Source organism: Barbus barbus, assembly GCF_936440315.1.
Source record: "Barbus barbus genome assembly, chromosome: 18".
NCBI lineage: Eukaryota > Metazoa > Chordata > Actinopteri > Cypriniformes > Cyprinidae > Barbus > Barbus barbus.
In genome coordinates this window covers 15,842,391-15,858,640 of record NC_136746.1, presented here as the reverse complement: position 1 = coordinate 15,858,640, position 16,250 = coordinate 15,842,391, and the positions used below count along the sequence as shown (strand labels likewise).

The 16,250-nt window shown below is 36.6% G+C and overlaps 1 protein-coding gene across 1 annotated transcript in view; it reads left to right on the top strand.

The window, feature by feature from the left end:
- Positions 1 to 16,250, top strand: part of LOC306884351 (polypeptide N-acetylgalactosaminyltransferase 2-like) — a 76,341-nt gene that overhangs the window by 41,315 nt on the left and 18,776 nt on the right. The window contains exons 2-3 of the mRNA XM_079440140.1: positions 2,035 to 2,122; positions 5,791 to 5,944. Of these exons, the coding sequence (XP_079296266.1) occupies positions 2,035 to 2,122; positions 5,791 to 5,944 (242 nt within the window). The remainder of the gene's footprint in view (positions 1 to 2,034; positions 2,123 to 5,790; positions 5,945 to 16,250) is intronic.

The window sequence follows — 16,250 nt, the reverse complement described above, 5'->3', positions numbered from 1 at the left end:
TAGCTCATAATAGGCCATGAGCTTTAGAAGACGACCAGCTGCTGAGGGGAAGCTCCGTGAAACTTGGCAGGACGTTCCTCTGTTCTCAGCATTCTCTCACACCTGCTCCCTCGCCCTGCTGACCCAAGAGCCCGAATTCCCAAACATGAATCACAATCTGGGTCAGTGAAAACTCTGGCTTTGCTTGAAAACTCAGCAAATACGTCATGATGATTTGAGTTACTGTAGCACTGGGAATTCGAACATTACTTGTTTTATAATAAAATCATTGATCCATGTCAGTGGCTCTAACAAATTTGACATAGTTGATCTCCTTTTGCTGACATGTTGATTTGAGGCACTAACACTTAATATTACGTTGTGTATAAAATAGTCATAAGTGATTGTTTTTATAAATTTGTTTTTACAGTGGAACATTTGTGGTCTTAATCATGTTGTCCTGGGCTGGTGGACCAGACGCTGGTCCAAGTGGGCTTTGGAAGTGGCTCTGCGATCCCAATCTGCCCCGCTTGTCCAGACTGCACATTTATTTACTGCTAACCTTGGCAGAGGGTCAGGTGTGAATTATTACTAGCTCTGTGTTTTGTTGTGTGGTTGTTTGTTACTCATGGGCTTGGCCTTGACACGATTGACAGAATACCCGTATTTTCCAACATTTGTTATCAAGGGAGCTGAAATGAACTGACTGTGTTGTTGATGCCAAAGCCTTCTGTAGATTGGGTAATCTTCACCAGCTTTCTGTTGGCTCATGGCCGTGGTATGCCCTGGTTTAGTTGGGAATAGTGTCTGCTCAGGCTTTCTTCTTGCGTTCATGGTCTGTTTGGTTTTCACAATACCAAACTTTCAGTAGTTGGAACCAGTGGAATTTCATGGTACTTGGTACCAATTTAGATGCTGTAGCTCCTTGTATAAGAAGTATGAAAATCATAATAGAAAACCAGTTAGTCTTAACACAAGTTATACTCTGCCTTCATTGTTTATTAGCATGTAACCAAAGGAGGTTGAACAAAGACTTTCATGGTTGAATTTCTTTATAAATGGCCAATATAATTCCTTCATCCTTTCATGTTCAAAATCTTTTGGTTACATGCTGCTATAATAATAAAATGTGGTGAAGTCAGACAATGATAATAACTACAGATTATAGACTAGTCTAAAAGACTTGCAGGCTCAGAGAAAAGTCATCAGAAAGCAATCAAAATGGACTTTAATGAACAGCTTGCACAAAACAGGGCCTCAGGTTTTCTGCTTGTCGTAAAGATTACTGTAATTTCCATAATAGGAAAACACAGTTGTTTTCATTCATCTTGCTTGAATGTTGTGACAGCATTTGGCCACTAAATTGTTGTAGTTTGTATTTGGTCCTAATAATACTGTGAAACACTTGGTATAGTTTACGTTTTACTTTATAATATTGATTTTTGACTTCCCTGTTCTAGTGAAATATTAATTACTCTTAATGAGTAATGTGATTATATTTAACAATTGCTATAATTTCACACACAAATTAATTGTCCAATGTTATCATCTGTACTTGTTCTTTTAAAAGCAGATTATAGCCATTTGTTTTTAAAAAATGAGTTGTTTTCACATCAGATGATTATCTGCTGCTAGAATTCCCCTTAAAAGAAAATGAGTGGATATGATCAAACTCACCAGGAGAAAAGAGATGCAAGCTTCTGGTCATGAGATCTGCGGTTACTACAGCAACTAGACTGAAATGAACTTTTTTTTGTATTATTAAAATTGGACCTAATTCATTGTAGAATATTTTAGATTTGAAGTAATCTGGAGTTTTTAGGTTTGGACTAATTTGGCAAAAATCTCTTCTATCCTCTTGGAGTGTGCATGAAGAAAAATGTATGAATGTTTTACTATAGTACCAAAGGCAGTATAATGCAGCACCACTGACTTGCTACAACAGCCGTAACTGCTTGCTCATAACCGGTTACTCCTTTAATTTGTTGTTCAATTGCCATTTTAACCTTTGCAATATGGCTTTTTATGCTCATGATCTGTTCCTCTCTTTGGCAGGATGACTGGAGTGGCATTAATTCAAACAGAATTCAATCACACAGCAATGCAGATGACAAAGCCCACAGCCTAGAGACCCTTCCTCCAGGTAAGAGCCAAGCTGACAACCCATGTGCATAACCCGCTCATGTCAGGATTAGCCCGCTCTCATAATTCAAGTTTTCTTTTTCCGTCCCAGATGAATAATGGAGTGTTTCTTCTCAGGGAAACGCTCAAAGATGGACTTTAATGAACAGCTTGCGCAAAACAGGGCATCAGGTTTTCTTCTCCCGTAAACAGAACTTAACCTGAGGTTTACTGCAGAAGTAGGTGTAGGAAATTTCACTTGAGGGCACCTAAAAATGCATGAGAGTGATTTGAGGGAGGCTTTATAACTGGCCTGAAGACAAGAACTCTGTGTCTTCACACTTTATTCCCTTTTGGTAATGTACTCCTTAACATGTGCTTTTTATAGACTTGCTGCATTTAAAAGCAGTATTGTAGTAAGGTTACAAATGCATTATTTATTTAGCTCATTAGTTTCTATGTCATGCATTCGCTGTGGAACTGGGGTCCATGGAGAGCTGCTCTATTAAATTTGTCATAAACATCAGATTACATTCATGTGTCGTCGCATGCATTACAATGTTTGCTGTCTGTTGTTTTTCTCCCAGGCACTGTTTCAGGGAATCATCAGTAGTTTCTTGTCTCCCTGTGTTACTCTTGTAATTTAGGTCACCCAAAAGATTTCCATGAAGCACAACACTCACCCAGGAGTACCTGATTTCATCTGTAATAATTAAGAGAACAGATTTAAAGTGATAGTGTGCATAAAATTGCCATCTGCTCATCTCATGTTGTTCCTGTTTGATTTTTCCTTTCGAGGAACATGGAAATAAAAACTTTGTTACATACAATTAGCATTTTCATTCATTCTCAGGTAATTTCCAAGCAATAACCTGTATCACTTAGGAAGTGAGTTGAATGATTGGTTCAGGTTATAATTCAGAGGCACTGTTAAAAAACACTTTTAAGACACAGCACACACATATAAAAGTATATATACTTCAGTGAAAAATTTGTTCAAGTTTATTTGTATAGCGCTTTTTACGCTACAAATCGTTGCAAAGCAGCTCGACAGAAAATTAAGTTTCCACAATATATTTATATATTGCAGAACCTTAATATATTTAACTTATGGCAAAATTTGGTAATTCTGTATGTTGTCTGAGCGTTGGCATCCTCTGAGGTCCTCTAAGGGGTTGGCATTATCTTTTCTCAGATGTTCGGTCATCTCAGATCATTTAAGGGTTGGATCCAGACACAAAGAAATTTGTCCATTTTAAGTAAAGTTGAAAGAACCTAAAAAATATTTGCAGTAGTTGATATGATAGAAGAGAGTATGTATGGCAGTAAATTAAAATTATAAATGATAAGGGGACATTACTGCAACTTGTATTGAAATCATGGCCAAAATAGTACAATTTTTATTCCATCCAAAGTTCTTTTGGATTCTGTGATTGATCATGATCTAACATTTATTTAGAATACTTGTTTGGTGCACCGATTAAATCAAGTAGGTCTGGAATAAAAAATGATTTTTAGTAATATTAAATGTATATTAAATTTTGTAACCAAGCATGAAGTATGTGCTCACTGTGGTTAGGGTTGAGGAATAGATCACGTTACCATGTTGTATTTCGGCCTGGAAAGTGGTGATGTTCACACTCTTCCTCCTGCTCCCCGGCTATGTGCATGCTGTGTGTCGGAGAGCACTTTGTCTAGAATCTTGCAGTGTCAAGTGAAGTGTGGAGGTCGCAGCTGAGATGCTCTGTTCTCCGTTGAGCAGCTAATTAGTCTGATGACAGCCCCTACAGTCCTCTTCTGTGGGACACGCTATCGACCTCGCACAAGGAGAGTTTGTGTTTTTTCTGGGTGTTGTACATTGTATTGGCGATGCCAGACTTTGATTCTTTACTCTAGCTTTCTGTGGACATCTATTTGACCTAATTTACAGGCCTGAGTTATAGAGATGACCTTTTTCTAATCGTTCTGTCCCAGCCATCGCAGAAGGTGAACTTTTAAATTGTGTGACAGGGCTGTTATAAATGTGGCTGTCACCCTTTGGTGGATCAGTGCATTGCAGTTCAGAATAATTAACCTCCGCTTTCATTAACTCATGCATCCTAGATTACATCACTGTTGTGCACGGAGCGTAACGTTAATCTATTGACACCTATGCATTTTGATTTATCTGACTCTTGCTTTTTACAAAGAACTCACCCGATTCTAGTGTGCAGCGTAATAGTAAAGTGCCAGTATTTTTTGCTGATGAAAGTTGAACTTTTGAATTCTCCCAAATGCCTTGAACAGAGACTCTTCATCTGCTTGAATTAATTTGTTATGCTGTCTTTGCATGTTCAACACGATTGATTGGCAGGACTAAGCACTGGTCACCTTTAGTACCTTTCAGGGACATTTATAGGTTTGATAATGTTGACAAATGATCACCGGTTAATGCACTTCAGAGTATTTGATTTCACCTTAAGGATTCTGGTTTGGAACCATTGGGACGTGTAGAGTAGTTAAAGACAAGGGTACACGCTCTAAAACAAAACAAAACAAAATGTACTCCTATTTGAATTTCACACTGTAACTGCTTTTTTGTTTGTATTTGTGTTTTTGTTGTTTTATTAAAATGAATAATTATGTTTAGTTTAAGCTTTCGAAAAGCTTACATGATACTACTAGATGTTTATAGAAATGAACATGATAAAAACACTGTGTAGTGTATAATGAAGTGGTTAAGACCTATAGACCATATCTAAGAGTTTGGTTTTTCCTTTCGGTTCTGCTCCTAATTTGAAATGTTGTCCCTTGTTCATTAACAATTCCCGTGGCAGTGGTCTTGGCCTTTGAATCGATGTTAGCGCTCTGCTGGATAGCTGGCATCAGTGGCATGTAATTCTCACTCAGGTCAGCCTAATTATAATGCAGAAGACGTTTGCCAGAGCCCTGCTAAATTAATTGCTTATAGTATTTTGTAATGATAGATAACATAATCGAATTCTGCCACATGTTTCTGAGGTCTAAGTATCATCGTAGCCATCTCTGCCGTTTAACTCAATGACATGTTAACGTGGGCTAACATCAAAATGGAAAAATAAGTCTTTTTGTTGAGGAAAAGCTAAGCTTGTGGTTGGGAAATCATTTAAGGCAGGCTGTTATGGAAGGGCTCCATTTGGCAAATATCCTCATATATTATCATTTGGCAAATGTCGTCTTTGACAGATTCACCTGGGATGTAATCAACTAAAGATGTCTAGACAGCTCCTTTCACGTTCTTTTGGGTGACTGATTTATAATGTAATAATGGGCAGTAGTACATTCAGGGTTTTTGTCTTGGCTAAAAAAAGATGTTTCTAAGAAAAAGGAGTGTTTCATTCAAAAACAGAGTACACCTTTGTTCTTTTTATTATTATGTGGAAATTTTTCTTTGGTAAATGACAAGCCTGATGTTAGGCGTCTTTGGACATGTACTTACTGACAAATTGATAGTTTCAGAGTTTTTCAAATGGAAAGTAGTCTACTCAGTATGTTAAAGCAATCAATCCACAGTATTTGATTTATTTGTACACTGGGTAAAAGGCAGCCTTTTGGTAATGGAAATGACAAGAAAAACTATTTATTTTATCTTTTTTTGTTGCAAAGATCTAGATGTTCTTTTTTTTTTTTTCTCTGATATCCAGTGTTTAATAATTTTTGTCACTTTTTCAGGGAAGGTTAGGTGGCAGGACTTTGACCAGGACCTGTACGTGGGAGCTACAGTGGTGAGGCCAGGGCAGGATCCCTACGCCCGCAACAAGTTCAACCAGGTTGAGAGCGACAAACTCAGAATGGACCGCAGTGTCCCTGACACCAGACATGACCAGTAAGTCCCGGTTGAGTTTTTAGCTCAACTCATTCAGTTAACACTCAAGAAACAAGCTTTGCTTCTTGTTCAGTTCACTTCATTGAAATGAGCTAATGCTCAACTCAGTCACTGAATTTGTTTCACGACTTATTTTCATTACACGCAATCAGTTTAATTAGTGTAATAGAGGTTTACTTAATTTGTTTGCATAAGGACAACATTGAATCATCTTTATTTGTTTGAGATTTTCAGGTCCTAGAATGCTTTGCATAGGTAAATGTTGAAATTAAGTAAGGAATAATTGCTGTTGAATTATTAGAAAATAATGCACACCCAAGGTGGTGAGAAAGCGGATTTAGTGTGTTTTTTAGTGTTGATTGTATTTGTGGTGTTGCGGATGCTGCTACACAGAACAATGTTCACATCTTGTATTTCAAACCAGTATAATACTTTTTTTTTTGTACACCGTTCAAAAATTTGGGGAATTTTTTTTTTTTAAAGTCTCTTGAATTTTAAAACTGATGTCTAATTTTATAGGATTTACTCAATTCTCTTATTTGAGTAGATTTACAGTTTAGTTTAAGAAGTCAATTTCCAATGTGTGGTGACACTTTTCATGGTTGAATTACGTTTATTAAAAGTATTATTTAAAGTGAAGTTACTCACATATCTGAACATTAGACTCATGCTGCTCGGCACAAAATCTAATTAAACCCATTTCCTTTGGCTCTGTTGAGTATTAAAGCACCCTTTCCACTAATAACGGACTGTTCATGTTACACTGAGCATTTTTTTCCATTGCCTAATTTATTATGTAGTATGCCTTACTTTACAACACATAGTGAATGTGAAGAACAGTGCCTGTGCCTCTTTGTGATAAAGTCAGTCAAAATTAATGTGCTAAATTAATTTTGGATTCTCATAAAGAGAATCCTGTCATTTGATGAGAGATGCTTACACAGCACAATATGGGAAATGGGGGAATAGGGGAAATGCATAAAAAGCACTTCCCCAGCAAATCAGGGAATCTTTCAAAACTTCATCCTCATCTGTCTGTCGGTGACAGTGTCCTTGAGGTGGCAAAGTTGCAGATTGTCTTCGGGGCTTAAATGGCTGTCAGAGATGTCAAGGCAGGATTGACAATATGAGTAGAGTGCTGAATGTATAAGTGGAAAATAAAGGAGTAGTTTAAATGGAGAATGAGCTTGTCCTCTTAGATGCAGAAAGTGGTCTTGGGTGTTATGAATCTCATCATCTGTAACAGTCACACTTGTGTTTAAGCTGAAAGGTCTCGCAGGGGAAAATCATTTACTGCTGAGTGGGCATCTGAAGGAACATCATATTTGCTGACGACACAAATGGGAATATCTGGGCACTTATTTTTTCCTCTGATAAATTGGCCACTCACCGCTTTCTGTATCAAATAATGTGTTGCATATATTTAGCAAAACCATTCGGTTCTTACAGTTTTACTTTGCATCTTTGCAGTTTAGGATTCATTTGTAAGAATTGTTTATAAGCTGTAAAATGCCTGGTAAGATGTCCACATTAAGTTTTCCATCGCCAGTTTAATGTACTGTACTCTACTCTCTTTTCCCTCTCTCTCTCGATAAAAGGACTGTAGAAGTTCTGAATTCAGCAGAACAGTTTTGCTAACTTGGGCTACTTTTTGATGTAGGAAAAATGCTCGACCACCCACATTTGCTCCTCAACAATGCCTCTTCAGTGTTCACCAACTTACCCGGTCTGAATTTTATTTATAACAAGTTTCATAATCATTTCAGTCCAGTCTTTTTACATGTCAAGAAGACATAGCACACAAGTTTTAAAAGTACAGTACAACAGTAATTTTGTGAAAAATTACTGTTTTTAAATGTAATTTATTCATTTATTATTGTGCAAAGCTGAATTTTCAGCAGTCATTACTCCAGTGTCACACGATTTTCTTAGTATTGTCAATGTTAAAAACAGTTTTGACAAAAATGTTAAGCAGCACAACTGTGATTGTTTTTCAGGATTCTTTGGTGAATAGAAAGTTCAAAAGAACCGCATTTATATGAAGTAGAAATATTTTGTGAAAAATGTTTTTACTGTTGGTTTTTGATCAAATTAAATGCGTCCTTGCTGAATAAAAGTATTCACTTCTTTCAAACCAAAGTAATTTTACTGACCCCAAACTTTTGAAAGGTATTATAATTAGTAAAAGACAGGCGGTTTCATTTTATAGAGTCAGAGAGAGCGAAATAGTCATGTAAAACAATTATTTTGTGCACAAACTCATTAGAAGTGGACTTTAGTAATAATTGTTAAACAAAAATCCATTGAAAAGCAACACAAAGTGGTAGTGCCACTGTTTTATTATTTTTTTTTTTTACACATCTACCTTTCTAGTGGAGTTCAAATATGCCTTAACTCTCGAGTTTCAAAGAGCTTCAGGATCCTTGGAAATATTATCTGGTCCCCTGGACGTACTGTAACATCATTAGAGCTGCACTTAGCTGAGACTGTATCGATTGCGTGAGAAAACGAGGTTTCCATCAAACACTCATGTTACTACTGTTTTATAATGACCAGATGTAACTGCCTTTTTGTCGTGATTCAGACAGCCTAGATATCTTCACATAAAACATCTTGTGCATCTTCACCAGAAACATATTTCCCATATCTCAGAGGGCTGCTGTAAAAGCTATGGGGGGTTCGGTTGTGCTTAAACGCACATAAATTGGTCCCACAGCCAGTCGTTGTCTCTGAATTAGCTGTCGTGAACGCTGTGATGAATTGGTGCTCTTTTTTTAACTACCTGATGTTAGGCAGAAACAGATTGCACTGGATATTTATAGCGTGATATTTGCAGGATCACAGTGTGTTCTTAAAAATGTTTTAATTCAGTTTTATCAAATTTATGGTCATAAGTCTCAATTATCATTTTAAGAGGTCTTATATTTGGGAATGAAAAAACAGGATTCGTAACACAGCCAAATGTGATTTTAAACTTCAAAAGGCTGTGATTTGAATTAAATAAATGTAAGGGCTGAACATTCAAAGTCAAAACACTGTGCGTTCTACAATCAATGAATGGCGTGCATTTATGCCAAGCGATTACTCATGATCTACTGTTGATGAATTATGACATTGTTTACGTTATGGTGTTTATATTGTAATGTTATAGATGGTTGAAAACATGCACATTTTTGTCTCCCTCATTTTTATAATAAGCAGCTGGAAGTAGTAGGCCATAGATATTTCAAAATAAGAGTCCCTGTGTATTTCAGTATGTAGATGCATGTCATGACCTGCATTATGTATAGAATTTTTATTTTTGGTATTTTGGTCACACAATAAACTCTGTCTGGCAGAGGACCAAGAACATTATTTAACAAATTTAGTATACAGATTTTACTAGTATCGGTCTTTTTAAAAACACATTATTACTTCAGAGAAATATCAATCAACCTCTTAGAGTATTGAGTATTTTTATATTTAAAATTTTAAATCTGTTTTCCTGTTGAATATCTGCCATACTTAAAGTAAAAGAATCTAATATGCATGATTTATTTTGAGGTTATTTAGAGTTTGTTCTGTGTGGACATATGGTATTAATTTTATTTGTGCAAGATTTAAAAAATGTATTAAGTTATTAAGAATTATTGAGATTGAGTTTTCAAAACTCTGCAGATACCCTGCTGATCTGCAGATGTGTCCCAATATAGCAGAGGCTTTAGTTCTGAAAAAAATAGTTTTTTATTTGTTGGTTGGGGGATTGCCATTTTTATTACTTTGGTTAAGTATGGTTTAATCATGCGTTTTACTTATGTAACACTTGTGGACATGGCATTCATTGGTCTATTAAAAGCTTCATGGAGAAACATTGAAAGCAAAGTGGGCAGGAAAATGCTTCTCAAACATTCATCACCATTGCCTCTGTCTGTGGTCCTGCCACAGCCTGCATGTGGACTGACACGTGCTTGAAGAGCCCAGCGTGTGGCGTGAAGGTGCAGACTGTTAAGGTTGGCTAGCGAGTGCTGTCTTCCACCATTGTTTCCGCTGAAGGCCTGCAGTGCAGGGCTGGGCTCCCAGGACTCGCTGATTTACTGCTGACATGCAGGAAGACTTGTCAAGAGGAGAGCAGCCCTCTTGTCGCTTCTCCGCTCAACATTAACAGGCTGCTTGGGAGATGCTGCCCTCTTAGGAAATTACCCTCCCATTGCACAGGGATGAACTTGACCCTTATTTAAAAAAATAAAAGTATTTAAAAATAGTTCTATGTAATATATTGACAAAAAAAGCCACAACACTAACTTGTAGTGATTTGGGGTTACAGGAAGGAATGTTCATTGTTGGCGTGACTGTGTTGTTTACGCTGTACTACGGCAGGTCACTTGAACACTTAAAATTCCTGACTTGAAGGCTTCCATTTCCCACCTTTAGATGTCAATGTACAGTTTAAGAATTTGATGTTTGTTACTATTTAAAAATCCAGCTCATAATTCCAGGAATTCAAGTGCCCTTTTACCACTGGATTGTAGTTTAAATAAATGCGGCGGCGACTCACCGTTCACACAGGACATGCTCTTGCATCCGCCTTTGCTGTTTTTAGATTGTTTTTCTAAATGAACCTGTGCTAAACTGACATCTTTAACAGTTGTGGCATGTCACACAGATTTCTTTGTTTTTTCCCCCACAGTGTCTCACATTTAAAATGCAGAGGGATTCACCAATGTTACAATTATGTCTAACACCATTAAGCAGCAGATAAATTATTTGAATTTTATGGCCAATAAAACAATAAATGGCAGATTATTAAAATTCCACTGTCAAAATTCTTATTAAATTGACAAAGCACAAAACACTTAAACCAGTCATTTAAAGGCATACTTTATGAATTTTTTTTTTCGTAAACTATTCACCCTCTTGATGTTAATCCATAAGACCTTTGTTCATCTTCACAAAAAGAAGACAAATTAAAGTATTTCTGATGAAATCCAAGAGCTTTCTGACCCTGCAGAATTTCATCAGAAAAATCTTATGGGTATTATTTTTAGATTTATTACTTTAAGTTAGTCTTTACTACTTATTCACAAAACCATAAACCTTTTGTCTATTTTGTCAATTGCTATGAATATATATATTATCATGTAAGTGTCTCTGCCAGAACTTTAGGAAAGCTGAAACCGGAATAAAATCAGTTAAGAAAAGGAAAGGCTGTGACGTGTGGCATCCCATACTTGGAATTTGTACTACAAACACACAGCAGTGAGAAGTGAACAAATACACACACAGTGGGTAGCCAATGCTGCGGCGCCTGGGGAGCAGCTGGGGGTTCGGTGCCTTGCTCAGGGTCTCACCTCAGTCATGGTATTGAGGGTGGAAAGAGCGCTGGACATTCACTCCCCCCACTTATAATTTCTGCCGGACCTGAGACTCGAACCCGCAACCTTCGGGTTACAAGTCTGACTCTCTAACCATTAGGCCACGACTGCCCCACAATTTAAAACAATAATGAAGTAATATAAATCAATGATAAAACAAACATAAAGAAAAGAAACAACAATCATTAGTACTAATTGTTAAGGCAATCTGAATGTTAAAACAGGGAAAATGAGCAAGCATACTATCCAGTATCGTACAGTGAAAATATGACCTGTAAATGGGTGATTATTATGTACCCTTTTGTCCAAACAAATTAATAAACACTAAAAACTAAAACCAATCATTTTGAATTTAGGCATCACAACATTATAATGTATCATATTATTGTATATTTAATTTCACTTTTGAGATTTGATAAATTACCTTTTTATTTTATAATCTGAATGTAAAAATAAAGGAAACGTGTATGCATATTGTCCGATATCGTAGAAGACCAATATATAAAATCTGGTAACAGATATATTACGCATCCCTAAATAATGCATTTCAAGACATGTGTCATGTGCCTTCTAGCTGTTTTAGTTTGCATGAATGCATTCTGCGTGAACGGCTTCTGACTCAAGAGTATGGACGGAATTGAATATTCTGCTTTTTGGGAGCAGAGCTTTAATTTATGGTGCTTCACTAAGCCCAGCAGCCGATATTTGCATCAATAAGCCGGTAACAGGTCTCTGAATGATGAGAACCCACTTTTTTTGTTGTTGAGTTTCTGGAGATACATCAAGTAGCAAGGACATCTGTTCATCTTTTCTTTCCTCACTCTCTTGAGCATGACCTTTTTAAGCCTGCCTGATTTTCAAAATCCCTCTAAACCGTCTGAGCTCTGGCCCTTTCTTGCAGAAAAACTACTGTGTGCTTTGGCCGGTGTCTGCCTGGCTTTTGGGAATATCTCGCAGTGCTTCCAACCGCTGCAACTGGCAGAGCAGTCGTGAAGTCATCGACCGAAGTCTCCATGAGCCACATAAGTAAACATTGACCCACTGTTGTATGACTGCCACACAGACTGTGTAATTAAGATGTTTCTCGCTCTCACTGCCCAGTACCATTTCCTCTCTTTGTGTCAGTATTTCATATCGATCTGATTCCTCTAGGTCCAAAGTTTTATTTGTCACATTTGTACAACAGCACTGAAATGTTTTGTCTGCCCTCCTCCCATGAGTGTGCTTTGGAGCTAAAAAGGAAAAGAAAGAGAATGCAACACTAGAAAGGGGAAAACACTGGATATATTTGCAAATAATAGACACAGGTGCATTTTAATAAAAAAAATTGCCTTTCATTACAGGTTATGTAAAACTTGACGAACACATTCTTCATGATCCAACGAGCATCTTGAGCTTCAATGGAAGCAAGATCTTATAACCTTCTGTGCGGAAAGTCACATTATCAATGACATAAGTTATTTGAATAGAGACTTAGAAAATCAGTATTGCATACTTATTTTACTTGACAGCGTTTCTTTTTCGCATTTTTCAAAAGGAGTTTCAATCCCAGATTTTCAAAGCGGTCTCAGACATCTGGCCTCCGCTGTATGCGTGAAGTGTTGGGGGGGAATTGTGTTTGTACATAATGGTTGACATGTTTATTCTTGGGCATCGTAATCTCACGTCAGCTGGATGTCTGTTTTAGTCATTTGGCAGGGGATGTTACTGGCACGGCTCTCAAACGTTGTTGACTATGGTTCGGTTGGACAGAGTTCAAATTGCATTGTAAATGGATGTGTGTTAGAGACCGTCACATGTGACCTGACCTGTACTGAGCAAGAGCAAGATGTTCAGATCATATTCTCCTCTCATCTCCTTCCGTGAAAGGTGGGTCATAATGTAAAAATTAGCGACCGGGGAAATTTCTTCTTTTAGACACGAGGTCAAGAGTTCAGATATTTTATTGATATGCATTACCATTGAGTTTGGGTTGTTTTTTTTTTTCTCTTATGCTTACCAAGGTTTCATATGCAGGAAGATTTAACATGCAGGAACAACAGTAATATTTTGAAATATTATTACAGATTAGAATAATATTCCTATTGTAACAACAATAACAATGTAACAATATTTTCTATTGTTTTTCTTATGATATTGCTTAATATTTGTGGATACTGTGATATTTGTTTCAGTATTCGTTGATGAATAGAAAGTTCAAAAGAAAAGCATTTGTTTGAAATAGAAATATTTTCTAACATTATATACATGTTTACCATCACTTTTTTAATGATTCATTTGATATTAATTTCCTTCGTACTAAAAAAAATCATCACTAAAAATCGTACTAAACTCAAACTTTTAAACTGAACGTGTATACAGTATATACATATGAAATGTATTGATGTATACATATTTAAGGCAGCGACTACTTGCACTGTGTAAATAGCAATAGAGGCTATTTACACTAAGTGCAAATGGCCATAGATTCTATTTACACTGTTAATAGTAGGATGTCTGCTGTTTATCCCACTTATTGCAAATAGTGGCAATTATCTGCACCTCAGTATGGTAGTAAATTATAAAACCGTATGCAATAATAAGGTATTGAGTGTAAATTATAATTTTAATTCAAATTATTAAATGGTTGCCACCTCTACACCTACCCTAACCCTACCCGATACTTTTTCAACTTTTGGAATATTTCCTTCATTTTTATTGAAAATAAATGCCTTTCCAATGTGATATGAGATTTAAGTTTGACAAAGGCGGATTCGAACCCGGGTCGATTGCATCGAAAAGACCACAGCATATGCTTTACCATATACACCACTGGAGCTGTTCTATTATGCTCGTCTTATGTAGTGTTGACTAGCCCAACCACACACGTTGGTTGGTGGAGTTAGTGTAAATAGCTTCTGCCTTTATTTGAACTAGTTGTAATCTGAAATGCATTAGGTTCTTTCCTGCAATTATAGTGTGCTTGGTTGTAGGGGTGTGCGATATGACGATTTTTGATCGTGGACGATAAAAATGTCTCCACGATCTGCTTTTGAAGAAAATATCGTAGTATCGTGCTACGGCGCACATTCTGTCAAATACAGTTCTGGCGCCGCCGTCTCTACTGTACAACACGACATACAGCAGTAGAGTTACTCAGACAGGACACTGCACTTATTCGCGATCGCAAAAGTACATTATTTGCATACAAGCCTTGCTGGTTAAATGTTTAATTCGCGCGCTGGTCTGACGTGCGCTTGTTCTGAGCGCATACACCTGAAGCACGCGCACTAAAAAGCCTGTCTAACAGCGCCTGATTACTCAACTAAGTTATATTTTGCGCTAATACTGTCAAAACACACAAGGTTTACATACAGACTGAGTTGGTTATCTCTAAAATGAAAGTAAATAGTTAAGAGAGAAATGGATGCGTGCCTGTACTGTAGCCTATATTAGATGCGTGCAGCTCTTAAAGGGACAGGACACTAAACATGCTGTCGACTGTCATTAAAGGGATAGTTCACCCTAAAATTGAATTTCTGTCATTATTTACTCAGTGGAAAACCAAACAGTTGCTGGTCTACATTGACTTTGATAGTAGGAAAGAAAAATCCTATGGAAGTCACTGAGGACCAGCAACTGTTTGGTTTTCCACCTTCTTCAAAATGGCATTTATAAATGTTCAGCAGAAGAAAGAAACTCATTCCGGTTTAAAACAACTTTTGAGTAAATGATGATATAAAAATACAACATTATGACAGAATTGACAGACAGATGACAGAATATTAATTTGTGGGGGAACTATTCATTTAACGTTAACAAAACAACAAAACACAAAGAGAAAAATCACTCACTATTCTTGACTGAAAAACTTTAATACAGTTGCTTTAGGAATCAGTCTATCTAGTGTTTTATTTTTATATTTGTTCATTCAATTTCATTGAATGCTCTGCTAAATACACCTATTGTACCTGGAAATAAAGCACTGTTTGTTTTATTTGTATATTATGTGTATTTGTAATGTGTATCTTTGTTCTTATTTTTTAATAAGAAAAATAAAAAAATGACAAAGATTTTTTATCTTCACCCACTTTGGCCTAAATATCTGCCATGCATCTTTGTCTTTCTAGTTTGGCTGTAATGCTCAGACAACTTGTAAAACCAAAATAGTAAAACTAACAAAGAATCGGGATAAAAATCGTGAATCGTGATATTTCTATAAAAAATCGTGATATGATATTTTTCCCATATCGCCCACCCCTACTTGGTTGTAATTTATTTTCTGGAGCAGAGCGCAGTCGAATGATAAAAGAGCGTGCATCTAAATTGTGAGGGGGCAGCACACTTTGCTGAACATTTCTGCTTTGTCACCTCTGACCTAGACCTCAACTTACTAGATGGATCGATTATTTAATATTAGTATTAAAATGTTTTAACTGCTGGTAAGACAAGAATTCAGAGAAATAACCTCAGATAGCTGCTGCCGCATTCAGCAAATATACAGAGCCATCACAGTTTTTAAGTCTAAGGCTGAAGCTATTGATTAACATGTTTTTATTTCTAACAAATAAAACTTATTATTAAGTCCCAGAAACCCTTGTATTGTATGACTAAATGGACCACCAAGGTGAATTCCAAGTAAAATTCCAAGATGGAAACTGGAAAGAAAAGACTCTAAATTTAAGTGTTCTGTCATATTAGATCATTTAATGTTTTCTGCAGTGTTACAGCATTTCACAGAGAATTCAAATGGGATATGCAAACGCATATTCATCATAATACGTATTCAGAAAGGAATGCTTTAATATCCAAGAATTTGGTTTGCCCCATTGGTTTAGATGGGCTTTTATGCTACAATGTCTTGTTTTAAAATGCATGTTGTCCATTCGTTCTGATAAGCAGTGGAAGTTGTCTCTGGGTTTGATGCTGTAAATGTGTTTGGCTTGAGCAGTGTTCCTCTGTGCAGTTGCATGTAA